The 20,033-nt window shown below is 41.9% G+C and overlaps 1 protein-coding gene and 1 long non-coding RNA gene across 3 annotated transcripts in view; one reads left to right on the top strand and one right to left on the bottom strand.

Moving 5' to 3' along the window:
* Nucleotides 1-20,033, top strand: part of LOC122445150 — a 154,201-nt gene that overhangs the window by 44,064 nt on the left and 90,104 nt on the right. The window lies entirely within an intron of this gene.
* LOC122445049 (myosin-1) overlaps nucleotides 1-20,033 on the bottom strand; it is a 24,879-nt gene extending 4,846 nt beyond the window's left edge. For both annotated transcript variants that reach the window (XM_043474039.1, XM_043474043.1), the window contains exons 1-32: nucleotides 19,924-20,033; nucleotides 19,639-19,669; nucleotides 17,711-17,954; nucleotides 17,468-17,611; nucleotides 17,208-17,364; nucleotides 16,092-16,119; nucleotides 15,225-15,339; nucleotides 15,046-15,138; nucleotides 14,857-14,920; nucleotides 14,110-14,208; nucleotides 13,913-14,016; nucleotides 13,622-13,760; nucleotides 13,311-13,429; nucleotides 13,071-13,220; nucleotides 11,647-11,817; nucleotides 10,557-10,866; nucleotides 10,396-10,463; nucleotides 9,241-9,328; nucleotides 9,039-9,156; nucleotides 8,615-8,738; nucleotides 8,390-8,526; nucleotides 8,039-8,294; nucleotides 5,969-6,211; nucleotides 5,700-5,876; nucleotides 5,477-5,622; nucleotides 5,141-5,231; nucleotides 4,664-5,053; nucleotides 3,941-4,067; nucleotides 2,039-2,157; nucleotides 1,433-1,629; nucleotides 524-707; nucleotides 80-245 (exon numbers count right to left, since the gene is read on the bottom strand). In XM_043474039.1, coding sequence (XP_043329974.1) covers nucleotides 80-245; nucleotides 524-707; nucleotides 1,433-1,629; nucleotides 2,039-2,157; nucleotides 3,941-4,067; nucleotides 4,664-5,053; nucleotides 5,141-5,231; nucleotides 5,477-5,622; nucleotides 5,700-5,876; nucleotides 5,969-6,211; nucleotides 8,039-8,294; nucleotides 8,390-8,526; nucleotides 8,615-8,738; nucleotides 9,039-9,156; nucleotides 9,241-9,328; nucleotides 10,396-10,463; nucleotides 10,557-10,866; nucleotides 11,647-11,817; nucleotides 13,071-13,220; nucleotides 13,311-13,429; nucleotides 13,622-13,760; nucleotides 13,913-14,016; nucleotides 14,110-14,208; nucleotides 14,857-14,920; nucleotides 15,046-15,138; nucleotides 15,225-15,339; nucleotides 16,092-16,119; nucleotides 17,208-17,364; nucleotides 17,468-17,611; nucleotides 17,711-17,914 — 4,528 coding nt within the window. In that variant the 5' untranslated portion in view covers nucleotides 17,915-17,954; nucleotides 19,639-19,669; nucleotides 19,924-20,033. The remainder of the gene's footprint in view (nucleotides 1-79; nucleotides 246-523; nucleotides 708-1,432; nucleotides 1,630-2,038; nucleotides 2,158-3,940; nucleotides 4,068-4,663; nucleotides 5,054-5,140; nucleotides 5,232-5,476; nucleotides 5,623-5,699; nucleotides 5,877-5,968; nucleotides 6,212-8,038; nucleotides 8,295-8,389; nucleotides 8,527-8,614; nucleotides 8,739-9,038; nucleotides 9,157-9,240; nucleotides 9,329-10,395; nucleotides 10,464-10,556; nucleotides 10,867-11,646; nucleotides 11,818-13,070; nucleotides 13,221-13,310; nucleotides 13,430-13,621; nucleotides 13,761-13,912; nucleotides 14,017-14,109; nucleotides 14,209-14,856; nucleotides 14,921-15,045; nucleotides 15,139-15,224; nucleotides 15,340-16,091; nucleotides 16,120-17,207; nucleotides 17,365-17,467; nucleotides 17,612-17,710; nucleotides 17,955-19,638; nucleotides 19,670-19,923) is intronic.

The following is a 20,033-nucleotide window of genomic DNA, read 5'->3' as shown; positions in this document are numbered from 1 at the left end:
GAAAAAAATTTAAAAATTCATTCAGTGAGGAAAACATTCTTTCAAGTTCTTTGTTGAAGAAAAGGTAAGGTGTACTCACGTTGCAAGTTCTTATTTTCCCGCTTCAAGGTTTCCAGTTGGTCTAAGGACTCCTCATAGGCATTCTTGATCTTGAACAGCTCTGTGCTAAGGGAGCGAGACTCCTTCTGGGAGGCTTCAAGTTCAGCATGAGTTTCTTCATACTTCTGTTTCCATTCTGATAGGATCTGAGGGGCAAGGAATGGTCAAGAAGTTTGGTGGAGAAGGTTGGATGGGATGAAACCATTTTTTCTGGCAGCTTTCAAACAGAGTTGAGATGGTCGGGGACTGAAAAATAATTATGAATGAGAAGAGTAGAAACCATAGGAGTCCCCCCTCCTCCCCACCTACTTATGGCAGGAGCTGCTAAGCTCAGCCCTTGGATGGTTTGAACAGGCACACGGAAGGTGACCAGCTGCCCTCAGTCACACATCAATGCTGAGGCAGAAATTGGTGCAGAAGTTACCTTGTCAAAGTTCCTTTGCTTTTTGTCCAGGGCTGCACAGGCAGCATTTGTCCTCTCCACGTCAACCATGAGGTCCTCAACCTCATTCTGGAGCCGCTGCTTGGTCTTCTCAAGGGAGGCGCATTTGGCGTTCACAGCTTCTACGTGTTCCTCAGCATCCTGCAGACGCTGGGCCAGCTTCTTCCTAAAATGTGCAATAAATGCTCACACAGATACTCTTCTAAGGCATCCACTAAAATGTTATCATTCCTGTCTGGCTGTACAGTATTCACAGAATAAATGACTAGATCTCTGCTTAAGTTTTCTCTTGAATAAGCAGGTCCCTTCCTTAAACTTTTTGTAGAATAAGATTCTCCCTGTTAAGGTCAGTCTTGAACTTTTGATTGCATTTAAATCTTTATATAAAAATGTTTTCTTTCTGATTGCAGAATTTAATGTCTCCTTTTTAATCTTTAACAATAGATTTCTTTTTCCCTCTACAAGTAGCTGTACTTTTACATCTCAAAGGAGGAGCTGTGGTTTAAAGCCAGATGTTTTTTTCTCTTACATACCTATCACTTTGGATCAATTTTTCCATTAGTGACTAAGAAGGAGGAAAAGCTCAAGACCGTACAATTGACTCTTACTCTATATACACTTGTGTAGGAATGATGACATCAAAAGTTTCCTTTTTAAAAAATAATCATTCAGCTTCCTGTTGCCCATGTCCTTCTTCCTTCTACCCTCTAACTTAATTTCTTTTCCTAGATAACCTAGAGTATTTGTTTTACTTGCTTAAGTTTATATCATGCATGATCTATTCCTAAGTTTTTGTTTGGGGAGCAATGGGCATTTGTTCATGTGTTACTTAATATCAGGTGCACTTTGATTGTTATCTCTATTTCCATTTTAAGTAAGTCTAGAACATACTTGGCCTCCTCCAGCTCCTCCGTGCGTTGGATGGCATCTGTCTCATACTTGGTCCTCCACTGGGCCACCTCGCTGTTGGCCTTGGACATTGCCCTCTGCAGCTCGGCCTTACCCTCCTGCTCCTCCTCATACTGTTCCCGCAGCAGGTCACAGTCGTGACGGGCTGACTGCAGGGCATGGGCCAGGGCACTCTTGGCCTGAGAACATAGCAATTGGTGACTTAATTTTATCATCTTTAAAGTGATGTTTAATGAGACAGGTGCTTAGGGCTGGTGCACTGGGATGACCCAGAGGGATGGGATGGGGAGGGAGGTGGGAGCGGGGTTCAGGATGGGGAACACATGTAAATCCATGGCTGATTCATGTCAACGTATGGCAAAAACCACTACAATATTGTAAAGTAATTAGCATCCAACTAATAAAAATAAATGAAAAAAATAAATAAAACAGCAGAGATGCTCTGATAAAAATAAATAAATAAATAAAGTGATATTTAGTCCCTAAGCTCCTGTAGGCCACCAGAAGAAAATCTGTAGAAGTAAGCAGAAAACAACCTTAAAAGCAAGTGTAATGACAGAAACTACAACAGTAATAAGTAGGGCTAACCTTTATCTCCTCTTCCAGCTGCCTTTTCAGTTCTTCAATCTGTTGTGTGAATGCTTGTTTGCCCCTCGAGAGCTGAGAAACTAGTGCATCCTTTTCATCTAGCTGGCGTGAGAATTCACCTATAAAGACCAAGAACCAGAAAACTCAACCTTACTTTGGAAATTAAAACTCTTAAGTTACAAACTGGAGCGGGGGAAAGGGAGCTAGGGTTGAAACATGATGCAGAGTGCAGATTACAGCAAACCACTAATTTCTACTTCAATCCTGGTGAGCACATCCATGTGAAAAATGAAAAGTAGGGAAGACTTTAAGGCAGATTACACTCTTCTGAGCAACATAAAAGATTTCAGGATATATTTAAAATTGTTTGATCACAGTAGAAATTGATGAAGAAATATGTGAAAAGAAATATAAATCAGACTAACAAAAAGCATTCCAGTGTTTTTTGTCTATGGCAATGGTGTTGTACTAGTTTACCTTCCATTGAAACTTGACTGAAACAGAATTTATTCTGTGGGATGTAGGAGACTTTGAGCAGCACCCTTTGAACTGATGTTCAAAGAAAAATCCTAGAAGAATTTTTATATTGAGACAGTCAAGTGTCCTTCCACCCCAAGAATGAGTTGGTTTGTGGATAACAAATCAGTTCCTAAACTAAGTGTCATTTAAGTTTGTCTCCCATTCTTTAAGCATCATAATTTGAAAATACACCAAACAGTTGACCCTTGAACAGCCAAGGGATTTCAACCCTTTGAGCAGTTAAAAATCCATTTATAACTTTACAGTCAGCCCTCTCTGTCCACACCCATGAACTCAACCAACTGTGGATCACCTAGTATTATAGTACATTTTTATTGAAAATAATTCACGTATAAGTGGACCCACACTCTTCAAACCCATGTTGTTCAAGGGTCAAATGTATTATGTTAAAAAGAGGGAAAACACTTTCAGCACCATTTTTGAACTGATAACCTGGAAGCCTTAGCTCTTTAACATTTAATAAGAAGCACAACTTCCAATTTTTTTCATACCACTAGATTACCAGGAGCAAACATGTAATGAAGAAAAGAAACTACAAGGGGCATTTTGATTCTTTGAGAAGACAATTTTTTCTTTTCATGAAATGTATTTACCACCTGTATAACAGTAATAAAAACCTTACTTGAGTTTTGTTCTAGAAAGAACAATATTTGAATGAATATGAAAGAGTAAAAGTGGTTCTCCAACAATTTGATCTACCCATTGCTTTACTGGTTCAAATGACCCATAAAGCAATTTCCATCTCGTTACCTCTCACTTGGGGAGGCAGAACTTCGGTAGAAAGTTGGACAAGTTGGTATATACAGGGAGGAGTAAATGCAGAGACTCTCCAGTTTGAATAATCAGAACTCTTTGAACCTCACTTGCACGCTCCTGGTTAGACTGTGGTCCTGAATAGTTCCCTACTTAACTGTGGTGTTACCAGAAATTGTCAAGACTTCAGGGAAAAGACTGGAGTAAGCATTCTTGGACAGGTCATTTCTCTGCTATCATAATCTGACATCGTTAAAATGGGGATAACATTACACAGACTAATGAGGGTAAAAAAGTAATTAATGTGTGGAGGCATTTTGAAACATGAAAGTAAATACTGTTGTTGTTGTTCAGTTGCTCAGTCATGTCTGACTCTTTATGACCCTGTGGATTGCAGCATGCCAGGCCTCCCTGTCCCTCACAATCTCCCAAAGTTTGTCCAAGTTCATGTCCATTGCATTGGTGAATACATATCCAAGCCAGTGGTAGCTAAGGTGTTCATATTAGCAGCACCTCCCATGACCTCAAGTAACTCAGTGCAGGGTTTATCAGCCAGTTGAGAATCCAAGGTAAACTGGTCATTCAAAGTCAGGACTGGTAGATGCCCACCTGATTCTGTCTGCAGACGCGCTCTCTGAGTCGTCAGGTCATTGATCAGCCGCTGCTGCTCATCCTCCTTTGTCTTAAGTTCACTCAGTTGATCCTCTAGAGTGCGGCACATCTTTTCGAGGTTTCCCTGCATTCAAAAAGTGGTAGATGGCATCATCTCAAGTATTTGGATCATGGAAATCTGTAGTAATCCCAGGATTCCATAGGAGCTGCTGTACTCATTTCCTTTGAGAATAAGTTATCTTTACAAACAAAACCAACTGAGGCCTTAGACTGTGAGGGAAAGAGTCATAAGGTAACAGTCTAAACCTACTGCCATGAAATTGTCTTCTGACTCAAACCTTTACTCAGCTGGCTTATCTGTGATATGAGAATAGTGATAGTCAATGATTCAGCTCATGAAATTTTTTTTTGAGAAATTATGTATTTGTGCTTAAGGGGAAAACAAAGAGCCTACTCAAGGTGAGGTGTTTTTAAAATTTCAAAGTATACCATTGAATTGTATTTTTTATTGGAAGGAACTTGAGTTTTCAGGATGCACAGTCTTGGGATACAGCTAGTCTCATCTAAGAGGGAACATTCAGCCCCATCACACTGGGGTTACCCCTTCCTGCCACTAGCCTCTGGTCATAGTCTCATCCTGCCAATTGCTAGTGATTCCTGAAAGGCTCGCTCTCACCTGTCCCACAGAAATCTCTTTTAAGACTTAAATCATGATTGTACCTTGGCTTTGGAGACAGTCTCCATGTTGCTGGCCAGGTCGTCGATCTCCATCTTCATCTCGCTCTTCTCCTTCTCCAGCTTCTGCTTGACCCTCTGCAGGTTGTCGATCTGCTCCCCCAGCTCGGCCACACTGTCCGCGTGCTTCTTGCGAAGAGCGGCCGCCGTGGCCTCGTGCTGCAGCGTGGCCTCCTCCAGGTCCCGGCGCATCTTCTGGAACTCGGCCTCGCGCTTCTTGTTCATCTCAATCTGGGCGGAAGTGGCCCCTCCGGCTTCTTCCAGCCGCTCGCTGATCTCCTCCAGTTCCCGAGAGAGGTCTGAGCGCTGCTTCTCTGCTTTGGCGCGGGAGGCGCGCTCGGCCTCGATCTCCTCCTCCAGCTCCTCGATGCGGGCCTGGCGGTGGGGAGAAGCTCATTGTGAGCTCCTTTGAGTTGGTAATTTTGTCATGTTGCATGAGACTGATGGAAACCATGGACTTACCTGTAACTCCTTGATCTTCTTTTGCAACTGCATTGCGAGGGCCTGTTCATCTTCAATCTTGCTTTGCAGATTGCTCATTTCAAACTCCTTCCTGTTAGGAGAGCAGCATGTTAGCTCACGCTGTGTCCTCTTGCCAGTCTTCTTTTCTATGTGTAACTGAACATTTTTGTGTGGCTGGTGATGAGGAAGTGCTAAGTGGGTGTTTTACAAGTCAGAAATGTACCATTTTCATTAAATCAAAAGTCAGAGATGTTATTTTTTTTTCTGTGTGCCGTGAAGTAATATTTTTGAGATCCAGACAATGAGCAGGTTACAATCGTATTCTCTCATACTCACTTTTTGAGTTTCTCATCCAGTTGCTGCTTATCATTTTCTATATCCATTGTGGATTCTTGGGCCAGTTTTAAATCACCTTCCAGTTTCCTCTTGGCTCTCTCTAGGTCCATGCGAAGTTTCTTTTCTTGCTCCAAGGACCCCTCAAGCTGAATGTAAATAATGTTGAGTCAAAGAATTGCTTAGCTACTTTCAAAGAAAATTTCCTTGACAGTCATAGACTTACATCGTCCACTTGCTGCTCTAGCTTGGTCTTAGCTTTGGTCAGAGTGTTGACTTTGTCCTCTTCTGCCTGCAGGTCATCCAGGGTCTGCTGGTGGGCCTCCTGGAGGGCCTTCTTCTCCTTGGTCAGCTTGGCGATGTTTTCATCAAGACCTGCCATCTCTTCTGTGAGGTTTTTCACCTAGAAAGGTTAAGAAAGAGATTATCTCTGCTGCAAAGCAGCCTAATTAGATGGCAGAGTCTCTATATGCTGTGTAGAAGTGTATTTCATACCTTATTCTCTGTGGCATGTTTCTCCTTCTCAACCTTGGCCAGTGTCAGTTCAAGGTCATCTATGTCTTTCTTCAGTTCCGAACATTCGTCCTCCAGTTTCCTCTTCTTGGCCGTCAGCTCAGCATTGATCTCCTCCTCATCCTCAGCTCTCTCAGTCACCTCCTTGATCTTAGCCTCCAGCTGGATTTTGGTTTTAATCAGCTGGTCACATCTTTCCTCTGCATCAGCCAAGGCATCAGCTTCCTGAGAAGGGATGGTAGACACTTTTAGGTCTTGTTCTGTGGACCTTTTCAGATTTTATAAGGATTGAAACCAAATAAGTAAATTGTACTTTAAAGCTTTAGGTTAATTTTTACTAGTTTTCCATCATTTAGGAAATATTTATTGGGTATTTAAGGCACTGGAGATTTTTTAAAAGGAATTTAAGTTACAATTCCTGGTGAAATTATAATAAAATAAACTTACTAATGATGAGTTTCAGGATACACTACCCAAAATATGTTACCTTGGCACAATGAATATCTTAAGCTAAAGGAGTTTGAGAAAAGAGCAGAAATAGGAAGACCACTCTGAACTATTCCTCTTGCCCCTTTTCCCTGAAACAAGTCATTAACCTTCTACGTGGAAGTTCCCCTCTCTGTACTGGGAGGGAAGAAGGCATTCTTATTACAAGAGATGGGGAATTTAGGGCTGAGAAGGCTGTATAAACAAATTTTGTTAAACTAACTCTTATCTTTCTGTTTCTTCATCACTTATTACCCCAGTCCAGGCCCCCTTGTCTTGTCAGTTCTTCACGTATTTATCATTTCTTTGTCTCAAAGGTATAAAAGCTTCACGTTCTGGTCACTTCTTTGGGTTTTCAGTCTCTTGTGAAGGCTTACATATATACATAAAAATAAAGTTTGTATGTTTTTCTCCTATCAATCTATCTTTGTCAGTTTAATTTTCAGACCTAGCCAAGGAACCCTAAGAGGGTCAATGAAATTTTTTTACTCCCCTACATGATAACCCATGTTTGCAGTCAGATTCTTTACCAGCTGAGCCACCAGGGAAGCCCAAACCTGATTCCCATAATTTCAGTTAGCTGTCTTTATTTAGTATTGTTTTCCAGAAAGGTTTAGTAAATGAAAAAAAAAAAAAAAAAGAAATGGTTGGAGCATATTATACTGGGAGGAGTTAATTCCCATGTAGTTATTCCTTGATTTTTGAAGGTATGATAAATTTGTCCTCAGTTTGAAAAACCTTGGACTCCATAAACCACAAGGGAAGTCACAGTGCCAACCCAAGTATTTATAATTCACTTTTATTTTTTCTAGTTATGTGTCTAAAACCTGTGCACTCCCTAGAAGCAATGTAGATTCCCTTCTGAATTCAGAGAACTAGAGAGTAACTTTTAACATTTCTGTTGTTGATTTCATTGGTGGCAGCTGAAATTTTCTTGTCATTTGGGTCACAGAAATGGGATAGACAGTGGTGTTCACCAAATATCTCTTCTCAAGCCTCTGGAGATTTCTTAGGACATCAGAACAAGAGCATTAGCTCATGCTTTGCCTAATGGACACTATTTATAGAAAGTACTGCCATTATCTTGGCAATGATCTTATTTTTTCAGGTATTGGAGGGTTCCTAAAGAGATAGTTGAGAGGGAAGTTGCCAGGGGGCCACAGATTTAAAAATTCACAATATTGGTTTCCAATTGGTACATTTTCATCATAAAGTCTCCACCCTCTTCACTGTCTATATTGTTCTTTCTTCACTGTTCTTATTTGCATTTTTCAGTGGGGAGAATCTTAGGGAGCAAAGATCACTTTATTTCCTGCCCGTATTCTGCTAGGAAAAACACCAGGGGCAAAGGAAAATCACTCTTATTAATCTCTTCTCAACAGCATGGAATCCTCTGACAGAGCTGTTCATAGTACTGCATATGAAATTTTATGGAACACTTTGAGGATGGGAATTAGGAAAGACTGGTGATCAGTCCCTCAATAAGGTGCCATCTAGACTCTCCCCTAGCAGCTGCTGAATTGGAATTTTAGCATCAGATAGTAGACAATGGATTCTGATACTCACAGACTGAACCTGGAGCTGCAGGTCATTTTTCTCTTGTGTCAGAGTCACCATTTTCTCTTCAAGTTCTTTCCTTTTTGCTTCTGACTTAGCCAGCTCTTCTTTGGTCTTCTCAAATTCTTCCTTCATGTTGGCCATTTCCTTCTCTGTCTCTGCACTCTTGAGGAGGGGCTTGATCTTGAAATACAGCTTCATCCAGGGCCAGTGCTTGACGTTCATGAAAGCACGGACATTGTACTGGATGCAGAAGATGGATTCTCTGTGATAGGAGCAGAAATGTTCAAAGTCAGGTATATCAGGAAACAGAATTACAGGTCATAGGCTGATAGGGTTAGAAAGTTTCCCATATAGTACCTCCTCTCCACCATCTTCTGGTACTCCACTCTTGCCAAGAACCCTCTGCATCTGGCCTGGGTTCGGGTAATCAGCTGGGCCAGCTTTTCATCTCGCATCTCCTCTAGGAGCCCCAGAAGACCAGCTTTGAAAAAGACCTGTGCATGGCCAGAGTTGCAGATCAGAAACTTTATACAGACTCCAAAGGGACAGACATAGTGCCAGGTGGGCCTTAGAGACTATTACCTTGGTGTGACCAAATTTATACTGGGTGTGATCAACATCAATGGATGCAAGGAGTTTCTCAGAAGCCTTCTTGCTGTCAATGAATTGTCCTTCAGGGATTGCACTTGCATTTAAAACCTTGTATCTGTTTGAGCCAAACAAATAAGTGATATAGCTGTTGTCACCAACAAGAACTCTTTCTGCCTTACTACAGAAACAGTTGAACTGCTGGGTAGTCTAACACACATAACCAAGTAATCATATCTACCCCTTTATCTATTCTTTGTATATTCAAAGGGTGTCAAACTTTTGGTATATCAATATGGAATTTGTTAAATTTGTTGCTTTTTCCAGTTGTAATAGAAGTTATAAAGGATAAGCTTATTTCACTGAAAAATTCAATAACAAGAACCTTGTAAAATAATTCACAGTGAGAAAGTCTGACCTTTGTTTGAAGTCTGCGTACAGGATTCTGCTGGGGAAGCCCTTCCTGCAGATACGGATGCCCTCCAGCACCCCGTTACACCTCAGCTGGTGCAGGACCAGCTCGTGCTCCATGGCCCCTAAAAGAAAAAAGATATGTTTTCCATAGAATAGTCTCCTGAGAAGTCACGCTGGAGCTTGTCTGGGTATCAGAAGTGCCTTACCAGGAGTTTTAGTTTCATTGGGGATGATGCAGCGTACAAAGTGGGGGTGAGTGCTCCTCAGGTTGGTCATCAGCTTATTCAGATTCTCCTGTGGACCCATATGCATATCTGGTTAAAAATGCACCATTTTTATGCATTCATATGTATAGACATAATTGTCACCATCCATGACATTTGTTTAATTCCAGTGAATAGTATCTAGATTGAATTTGCCAAGGGTTGTCTCTGAAAATAGCTCTACTTTCCCTATCTTTGTGCATTATAAACTTGCTGTTGAAGTGGTTGTTCATTCCTGTAGAATTTTCTAGTATATGTTGTAAATTTATGGCATTTTAACATATGTAAGTACTCCACCCATTATGTTTTACCGAGATATGGAGTCTGATTTACAAATTCAGAGTCTTCCTCCAACTCACCCCTTTCTTTCTTTTCCCAACTTTTCAATTGTATCTGCTTCTCTAGCACACATTTATTCTTTATAATTACATAGCTGTGCTCTCCTGCTGGTTTCATAGAAAGGGATCTTACAATGCCTGCTTCTGGGAATTGGCAGAAAATGGACAGCCATATTACCAAGTGTGAGAGATCATTCACCCTATGGAAATCCTGAGTTTTCAGAATAACTGAAACTTCAGTTATTAAAGATAGAATTCTGAAAAGATAAATAAATTTTCCTTAAGAGGTGTTTCTTAGCACACCTTTTCTGATTTCTTATTTTCTTCTTTTAGAACAGCCTCCAAATCCTACCACTATTTTTCTATCCTCACCTTTCAAAATCCAGTCATTTTAGTTCTGTGCCAAGATATACCTAAGCCTCTACCTCAGTTAGACGCCCCCAGAAACTCAAGAAAATCTCCTGATTTGCTTTTCCAAGAAGAACCTTTTAAGTATCGAATGACTATATTTCCCAGCCCCAATATTAAATTTTACTATCTTATACTGAGTCTGACCTCTGGCACCTGTGTTTCCTATCTGCTGACTATCTCTTCCAAGTTACCTCAAACCTTCCTGAGAGACTCAGTGCTACTGCCTCTGCTGCCCTGTCTTCTTGAGTTACATTCAGTTCTAGAATACTTGCAAGACTACTTCCCCTTCCCCACACAGTAAATTAGTATTTAATTTCCGGAATCTAATTAGAGAAAATGGAGTTCGTACCCTGAAAAGAGCAGACACGGTCTGGAAAGAAGAACCCTTCTTCTTGCCACCTTTCTTTGCACCGCCCTCTGAGGGGAAGAGAAACCACAGGCACTCATAGTATAGGCTTTCTTTGTCTCAGTTTTATACCTTAAATAAAGATGAATTCTGTTGGTAATTACCTGCTTCTGCAGATGCCGCGCCAGAGAACAGGAAAGCCAGAGTCTTCACTGAAGACTTCTGGTACAGCCCAACCACCGTCTCATTCAGGGGGTCCTTGTTCTTGTCCAGCCAGCCAGTGATGTTGTAGTCCACAGTGCCCGCATAGTGAATGAGGGAGAAGTGGGCCTCAGCCTTGCCCTTGGCAGGTTTGGGTTTCTGGAAGTTGTTGGACTTTCCAAGATGCTGTTCATAAAGCTTGTTCTTGAAGGAGGTGTCTGTGGCCTTGGGGAACATGCACTCCTCTTCCAGGATGGAGAAGATGCCCATAGGCTGAGAGAATGAAAAGAAACATGCCACTTGAATTGTCTGCCTGCAGAAATAATGGGTAGCATTCTGATCTGACTTGAGTAAATACATTATATCATTCTTTACAGTTAGTGAAAACTCATTTCTTCGGTCAGAAGTTGTTAAATGGCAAGTATTAATTGGGTGCCTATCAACACCCAGGTGTGTGCTGGGCTCTGGGATATGATGGGGAGTAGGATGAATAAGGAAGGACCTCTGGTGGAGTTTGTGTCTTTGCCCCAAAGCCTTGGAGCAATGTTTCTCCAAGTGTGACTTGCAAATAGGTTGTGTCAGAAACACCTGGTAAAAATGCAGATTCCAAGGCTCTACCCCACCCTTACCCAAAACTATTTCTAAGAGTGAGTTTAGGGGAATGTGCAGGTTTACTCAGTACTTGCAGGGTCTTTGGCACAACTGAGAGCCCCTGCTTTAAAGTGCTAGGAACTCCACCTTCAAATGCCAGCAGTGATGACTCCAAAACTGACAAAGAAATAAGTGAATCATGCTCTCCTCAGAGCTCTTTAATAAGGAAAGATGGTTTAAGAATCAGACTTGTCATCAGACTATGAGGAAGGGTAGAGTTCTGGACTCTAGGAAAGACTCAGTCTCCTTTCATCAGATCATCTCCCTCAGAGTTGGCCAAAGGACCTTCCCTGATCTTAGTTACCAATAGAAACCTTTTACCAGAGTGTGCAGTGAGATTTGTGATTTTCTTTTAAATACGGGTCAGCAGGGTGACCTGTGGTCTGAGAAAGGAAAGCGAACCTTCTCGATGAGCTCGATGCAGGCGGCCAGGTCCATCCCGAAGTCAATGAACTCCCACTCAATGCCTTCCTTCTTGTACTCCTCCTGCTCCAGCACGAACATGTGGTGGTTGAAAAACTGTTGCAGTTTCTCATTGGTGAAGTTGATGCACAGCTGCTCGAAGCTGTTGAACTAAATAAGTAGAAAATACAAATGAACATTCTTCTCGTGATAACAGCTTCTCCTCGAAAGGACTCTTCTTACACAGTTAGCCTAACTGCTCCCTGCATGAAAACACAACCTGACTCAGAGCGATGTCCCCATACACAGAGGTCAAAGAGGTTCCGAGACACAGGTGAACCTGGCAAATACTAGGCTGAGCGAAGGAAGCCAGGTTCAAAGCTCTACGTAGTTTATGATGCCATTTACATGAAATGTCCAGATTAAGCATGTCCTTACAGACAGGAAACAGATTTCTAGGGGGTGAAGTAAGAGGGAAATGGGAAAGAGGTTGCAGGTTTGCACTGTCCTTTGCACTCTTATTTGAAAACTTGTGGATTACTCTTCATATTGTTGCTTGGCACCAGATTATTCCTCTCTTCCCATGTTGGGTTGAGGATTTCTGAAAATGGTTTTGTTCCTAAACCCAGAAAATCTCATCCAGTGTCTATGAGTGCACTCAGAGAAAGGTGTGGAGATGGGACCTCTGGATCAGACACACCTGAGAAACTGCTGTTGGGGAGGAGACTTGGATAAACTGTGTGGGAGGTATTCTGTCTTAGGCAGATGAATTTGAGTGTCTTTACCATGCCATTTCCATCCCCTAGACTGGCCGTATTGGAGAAGGAAACGGCAACCCACTCCAGTGTTCTTGCCTGGAGAATCCCAGGGACGGTGGAGCCTGGTGGGCTGCCGTCTATGGGGTCGCACAGAGTCGGGCATGACTGAAGCGACTTAGCAGCAGCAGCAGCAGCAGCAGACTGGCCATGGAGGGCAGGTGAGGATCTCTGAATTGTGCTTTGAATTTGTCATTATCTTCCCCGTGGCCATCTTTTCTGACATTGTCACCCTCATCACCTTCTTTATCATTTACTAAATGATAAACTATGTGCTGGGGGACAGTGCTTAGGTCTTTAAATCCAGAAATCTTGTAATGGCAAAAGATTTACAGAAGTAAGTGTGTTATCTGGAGCTTTCTGTACAGGTCCTAGGTGAATTTACCCTGTTTGGGGTCAATACCATTTTCATTATCTAAGTTCACAGAGGCGCAGTTTGAGCCCACATGTATCTTATCCCAAAGCTGATGTCCTTTCATGCACTTTTGATCTCCTTTCAAGTGTCAGTTCAGTTTGTAGTGTAGCTATTTTCATGGATTTTTTTAAAAAACATTTACTGTGGCAGCAAGATTTGTAAGTTTTCCTCCAGCAAAGTTTCTGCTTACTCACATCAAAGATCTCAAAGCCAGCAATGTCCAAGACCCCGATGAAGTACTGCCTGGGCTGCTTGGTGTCCAACTGCTGGTTGATGCGGATGACCATCCACAGGAACATCTTATCATAGACGGCTTTGGCCAGAGCACCCACTGCATTATATACCTTCATGGACAAAGTAATGATCATGGCCATTAATAAAGGCATGATGTGAAGGCCTGGGAAGGATGTGACTCACAGAGGTTGTGCCCTTACCTGCTGCACAGTCTGGCCTTTGGTGACAAACTCATTGCCGACCTTGACTCTGGGGTAGCAGAGGGCTTTGAGCAGGTCAGCAGAGTTCAGACCCTGGAGGTAGGCGGCCTTGTCAGCAACTGCAAAGACACAATTCAGACATCCAGCATGGCCTACTGTGGCCCCACAACACCTAGGGGCAGAGTAAGGAGGGAATCACTGCTATGTGGGGTTTGGTTTGTGTGTCCATCAGATGCTCAGGTGTAAAGGAGACATGAGTTTGGAGTTGCCTATTTTCTCTCGCTTAACCCAGTTGGCGGTTCATTTGGTACCTTCAGTGCCATCTGGCTCTGCTTGCTCCTCACGCTGCTTTTGCTTGAATTTCAGGTTCCCATAATGCATTACTGCCCCCGTGAGCTTGTAGATGGACACTCTTTCATCAGAAGTGAAGCCCAGGATTTCAATGGCACTCTGCCAGGAGAGATGAGAGGACAGAATTAGGACATAAGACACGAACTTATTCAGGAGACTTTATACTGTGTCCTGAATCACACCTACAGCAGGGTTGTCACTGTCATTCCCATATATAACAACTCATTTTAAAAACTGCATGTGAAACTTACATCTGTGGCTATCAGCTCTTCTTGGTCATCAATGCTAGGGACTGAGATCTCCCCTTGACTCACAAAGGCGTAATCATATGGGTTGGTGGTGATGAGGAGCATTTCTGGGTACATAGAATTCAGGGTGTATGTTTTGCATTAGAAGGGACTAGTAAAGATGTTAGCTTTTAACTTAATACATTTAAGTTCTTGCATACCAATTAGCTCTGGCTTCTTGTTAGACATGATCTGATAAAAAATATGGTAGCTTCTTTCTGCCTTCAGCTGGAAAGTGACTCTAGACTTCTCCAGAAGATCTGCAATGGCAAGTGGACATGGGATTAGAGGGAAAACTGATAAAGTTCTTGAAGTGACTTTGGTTCTTGGGGTCAGTAACTAAAAATTTCATTGGCCCCTTGTGATTTCAGCTGAATGGTCCCATGAGGTACCACATAATTTTGTCTTTACCACTGTGGTTACTCTTACCCCTCTTGAAGGAAACTCATGTTCTCTGGCTCAAGACATATTCACCTCTCATGCAGAGGATCCTTGACATTTTGGGTATAATTGATTCTTGATAACCTGTTCCTCCTCAGGGTCTCTGCTCACTTTATAACAGGGGGGTTATTACTAAGAGCAACATTTATCAAGTTCACACTAAGGAAGAAATCTCATACACTAAACCCAACTAATGCACCCCTAATCTTAGTCCTTTCTTAGAAAAATTTGAAATGTCTTGTGAGGCTGGAATCCTTCTGACAAGCCCAGCAACTCCTGGTAGTTTCTGCAGCCCCTGACTGAAGTGGGTGAAACACACCATTCGCTCTAGTTAGACTGGCATTTCCCAGGGGCGTGTTTGGCAGTGAGTGGTGTTGCACAGGCTCCAGGCCCAGCAGGAGTTGTAAGATGTCCCTCCAATCCATCACTGTCACTCTGGATTCTGCTTAGGAGGTCCTGTTACTCACATGTTTCAATATCAGCAGAAGCCAGTTTCCCTGTGGTACCGAAGTGGATCCTGATGAATTTACCCTTGCAAGTGAAAAAGACGATGTTATATATAAAACTGGAAGCACACAGTAAAAGAGATTGAAATAATAACACAGACAGCCCTCTCTGGCATCTAAAAGAACACCCTTCTGTGACCAGAGACTTACAAAGCGAGAGGAGTTGTCATTCCTCACGGTCTTGGCGTTGCCAAAGGCCTCCAGCAGGGGGTTGGCACTGATGATCTGATCCTCCAGAGTCCCCTGCCAAGGCAAAAGCAGTGCTCACATCTGGGGCTTGGCAGTTTCTCACCTGACAGCCCACACGCTGACCTGGCAACCTGACCCACCTGCATTTTGCCTGAAGTTGGTTCCTCCTTCTTCTTCTCCCCAGTGACTGCAATTGTTGCAAAGTACTGGATGACACGTTTCGTGTTCACAGTCTTCCCAGCCCCGGATTCTCCGCTGTCAAACAGTTATCAAATATATGTGAGAATTTAAGCTCTATGACAAGTGGAACTGCTTCCCTCATCACCCTTAACTATCCAATGTGCCTGTCTTTATATGTCTTTGTCAGAGCCCCCTAGGTTTTTCTCTTCAGCCCGTGTTTATCTCGTATTATTTCTGTTGCTTTACATTGATGAAAAGCTGAGACATTCAATCATTAATCATGCAGCACTTGTTTCTTGAGCACTTAAAATGTGTCAGACTCTCTTCTATGTGCTGAGGAGGGCTTGAGGAGTCCAAGAAGCAGCTACTCAACCATTATATAGAAAATGAAATGATTAGTAAAAACTCTCTGAAGCAATGCATGCGTTCTTTTGCTTCCTTAGACTAAAGAAACTCCCAAGTTAGGTCTTTGAAGGAATAGACATTCCTTGAAATGAACCACTGGTAATATTCACAAAGTGTCCAACCTTTAGAAGGTGTATATGCTTGCTGTCCAGTACTGGGTTCTGGCCATGTGCGGACATAGCGTTCTACATCTAATCCCTGGAAAGCTCTGGGACTTTTAAGGTTGGTCTAGCAAATGATGTAAATTGGGACATTGCTATTTTACATTCAGATGCAATCCGAACCCTATAATAAGTAATAACAATATTTAGTTCCTGGCTGATTTGCCATTGCTTTAGTATGGGGGCATGAACTAATTATTCCTTTGATTAGTAATTTTCCCAGTGAAAGTAAAATTGGAGTGTCAGAATAATAATACATACGTGATCAAGATAGACTGATTCTCTCGATCTAGAAGAAAAACAGTGGACAATCAGCTTATCTACCAGTTACTTACACAGAACTTCCTACAGGGAAACATTGAGGGCATTGAGTATAAATGTCATATTCAGGAGAATCTTTCAGCATATTATTATAAAGGTACATGTGATGTTGTTATATCTCTCAAGTTGGGGAAGAGAAACGTTAAAATGTTGTCACATTTTAAACTCCTTGAACTCCACAGAAAGTGTGTCCTTCTGGTTTAAAGGAAAGAGCAATTCTTTCCAGAGGCACAGTTGTTATCTCTAGGCTCCAGTGGCCTGCTCTTCATGGACAAATGCATATAACTGAGAAATGCACAGTACACTAAGGATTCAGACTGTATTTCATAGTTCCAAACAGTGTTAATTAGGCCAAGATTGAGATTTAGTTTCTAAATGGATCAATCTCACACAGACACACAAACACACATCTGTCTGTCGCAAGATCCCAGACTGCAACCCTAACTCTGATCAGGCTTCCCAGAGTAGGCCACTGGGTCAAAGACAGATCAGAGAGGATGCCTTAATCAGAATAAAGTCCTTTGGAGAGGGGCCAGTAGCAACTTCCATTTGAATGCTGTAGTCCCCCAATACCATTTCATTCAGAGAGAGGCTGCTATCTCTGAATTGGGTTCTGATAACTTTAAAGACATAACAACACTTCTTAAACCGTCTAATTCAAAATCAACAAGAAACTTGGGTACTAAACTGATTGAACATATATTTTTCATTTCTGTTCAGACAATACTATTCAGCTCTAACTTAACCTTTTTTATTACTTGAATATATAAAATGAACCATGCATTTCTCAGCAAGGAGACTGTAAACAAATTAAACTTAATTGGGTTGGAGCAGCAGCATGGTCTGGTAAAGTCGTGGAGGTGGAATCAGGAGAACCGAGGTTTTTTCCCCACTTGACAGTGTATGCGTGTCTGTTCTTTCCTCACTTTTGGTGTGCAACTAAGTGGCTTGGATTTGGATTTGGTTATTTCTAAGGGTCTTTGTATGTTTTAGCTTCACCGTTTTGTGATTATAGATGGTGAAATAATTTGTATGAAAAATAGCCAAGGCTCGTACCAGTCAGCATGAACTGATAGGCGTTGTCAGAGATGGAGAAGATGTGGGGCGGGGCCTCCTGGCGCTTTTTGCCTCGGTAGGCCGTCACCACCTCTGCATTGTACACGGGCAGCCACTTGTAGGGGTTGACGGTGACACAGAAGAGGCCTGAGTAAGTCTGCACCATAAAAAAAAGGAATATAATTGTTTCATGAGGACACTAATACTGGTTTTCAGAATGTTAACCGCCTGCATGAACAGGGGCATGAGAACAAACTCACGTAGATCATCCAGGCTGCATAACGCTCTTTGAGGTTGTACAGCACAGCGGGCTCGTGCAGGTGGGTCATCATGGCCATGTCCTCGATCTTATCAAACTTGGGAGGGTTCATGGGGAAGACTTGGTCTTCTTTCACAGTCACTGTCTGTCAAGTCAAACAAGAGAAGCCAGGTCAATAAATAAGTGTCAGCTCCCCTAACTGGCAGTGGAGCCCCATCTCATCCCCTCCAGATGCTCTACTCACCGCTCCAGCTTCGGTCTTGGCTGTCACCTTCCCCCCTTCTCTGCTCTGCACGACTGCTTTCACAAAGGACTCCTTAGGGTCCGCCACAAAGACTGAGGTCTTGGCATCAAAAGGCTTATTCTGGGCCTCAATGCGCTCCTTTTCAGACTTTCGGAGGTAAGGAGCAGCCTCCCCAAAAATAGCCATTTCCTGGTCTGAACTCATGGCTGCAGTTTATTGATGGCAGCCCAGTCAAAGACCCTGCCTGGCAGAGGAAGAAAACATTACAGAAATTCAGAAACTGGACCATTAGATTCATGTTTTAAAAAAAACACAACAAAAACCCAACCTTATTCCTTGACAAGTTGAACACTAGCCTCTTGTTGGGTATGACTACCTCCCTGGCTTGGCTGGAGGTGAAATGTCAGTCTCTGTTCTGTACCATTGCTGACAGATACTTATTTGGCAAGAGACTGTTGGTTCTGGCTCATCTTCTACACGATATTGTAACTCCTTTCTCTGTTTCTTTTCCATAAAAGAAAGGCGCCTATCATCAGCTTATACAGAACACAATCCTAAAATGACAGCAGGGATTTCTCAAGTTCTTTCACCTGTCTTCCAATCAGATTACAGGGACTTTGCAGGCTGGGAGTATGTTCCTTCTACAGCATCCTTCACACCTCTTAGAACACATGCTGGGTGTGGGTAGGGATCAGAGTTGGCTTTATAAATTAAAAGATCAATACAACTATGTTGCTAAAGTTATAGGAACTATTTAGTGCATGGTGAAAACTTTTTCATTATAGATTTGGAATTTACTAGGACCACCTAATAATAATGGAAAGCATAAATGTGAGGAGCTTTGTTTTGCATTGTTCAGTTAAAAATATCCTGTTTTTATATCCACTACTCTTGTTCCTGTGCCATAATTTTGAGAAACTCAGCTTCTTCACCTGTCTTTAGTATTTCTCAAAGGCATTAGTTATTACTTAAGTTTTCTTGCTTTATTACTAGTATTCTCATAAAAATTTCAGGAAACTTTTTCTTTTCAAAATCTGTCTCTTGTCACTTTAACATTTATTAATCCTGTCAATAAGAATCATATATAACCTATTTTATAATTTTTAAAAAGATATTTTATTGAGAAAAACTCAAAGCACTTGAGTAGTCTTCTCAATATTTTTCTATTCAAGTACAGTGGTTTGGATAGCACAATTAAAATCCTTTGTCTAGACTTTCCTGGCAGTGCAGTGGTTGGGACTTCACTGTCCAGTGCAGGGGATGCAGGTTCGATACCTGGTTGGGGAACTAAGATGCCAAATGCCTCGGGGCCAAAAACCCAAAGCATGAAACTGAAGCAATATTGTAACAAATTCAGTAAGACTTTAAAAATGGTCCACAGTAAAAAATATTTTTTAAAAATCTTTTGTCCTACTAAAAATGCTCACAATCATTTTTCGTATCATATATTTTTTTAAATGTTCATTTTAAAGAGTGTGAAGCAGCATGCAGATTTCAACCACTTTTCCAAGTCAAAGATTCACTTCATTTTACTAGTCCAGTAACACCGCATCTCAAGGGTTTTTATATTATATACAGTGGTAAAAGTTGTAATATAGGACATTTACATTTTCTCTGTAAACGAGCAATAATGGTGTGAAATGCTGTGTTGCATATTGTAATTGAATTATTTAAAAGATAATCTGCAATGCTGGAAATAGAAAAAACAATGTATCTAAAAACTCCTGAAGCATTTTATTTATTGCAAAAGATACTGATTAATGAGAACCAGTTTCTAAAGTCTCCCTCTGAGTTTTTCAGAGAAACATGAACAGCCATGAAATTGAAATGCTTTTATTTTGTAGCCCTTCCCCTCAACCATTCTCCAAACCACTGCAGAAGGTTTCCTACACCTTGCAAGGAATGAGAAAAACAAGCCAGTGCCTTACCTTGGAGATGCAACCTTGAAGTGGGTCAGAACTGTTAAGAAAAAGAGCAAATGTCCTGTGATTAAATGCGAACAGTTCCCAATAGTAGCAAGAATGATTCTGAATTGAGAAGCAGGAAGTGACTGGGAACACCAAAACATCTAATTAAAATTGCTGCGGAGTAAGTTGGTGCTTCGCTGGAAGGGCTCCCAGGGGCAGCAGGAGCCAGGATGTGTGGCATGCATGCGGGCAGCCAGGCATCCCTGCTGGCCCTTCAGACAGAGCCCTGTCCTCACACACACTTACCTTGAAGCTTTATGAGGAAAGACAAGTCATACTCATCCCCAGGGTACTTTTATAGGGTCAAATATGGAAAACACGTCGCCTCCTCCTCTTTCTTAAATCATATTTGGCAA

The sequence above is a fragment of the Cervus canadensis genome, chromosome 1, assembly GCF_019320065.1.
Source record: "Cervus canadensis isolate Bull #8, Minnesota chromosome 1, ASM1932006v1, whole genome shotgun sequence".
In the NCBI taxonomy this organism is placed as follows: domain Eukaryota; kingdom Metazoa; phylum Chordata; class Mammalia; order Artiodactyla; family Cervidae; genus Cervus; species Cervus canadensis.
Note: the sequence above shows the minus strand (reverse complement) of the source record. Positions and strands in the feature narration are given on the sequence as shown.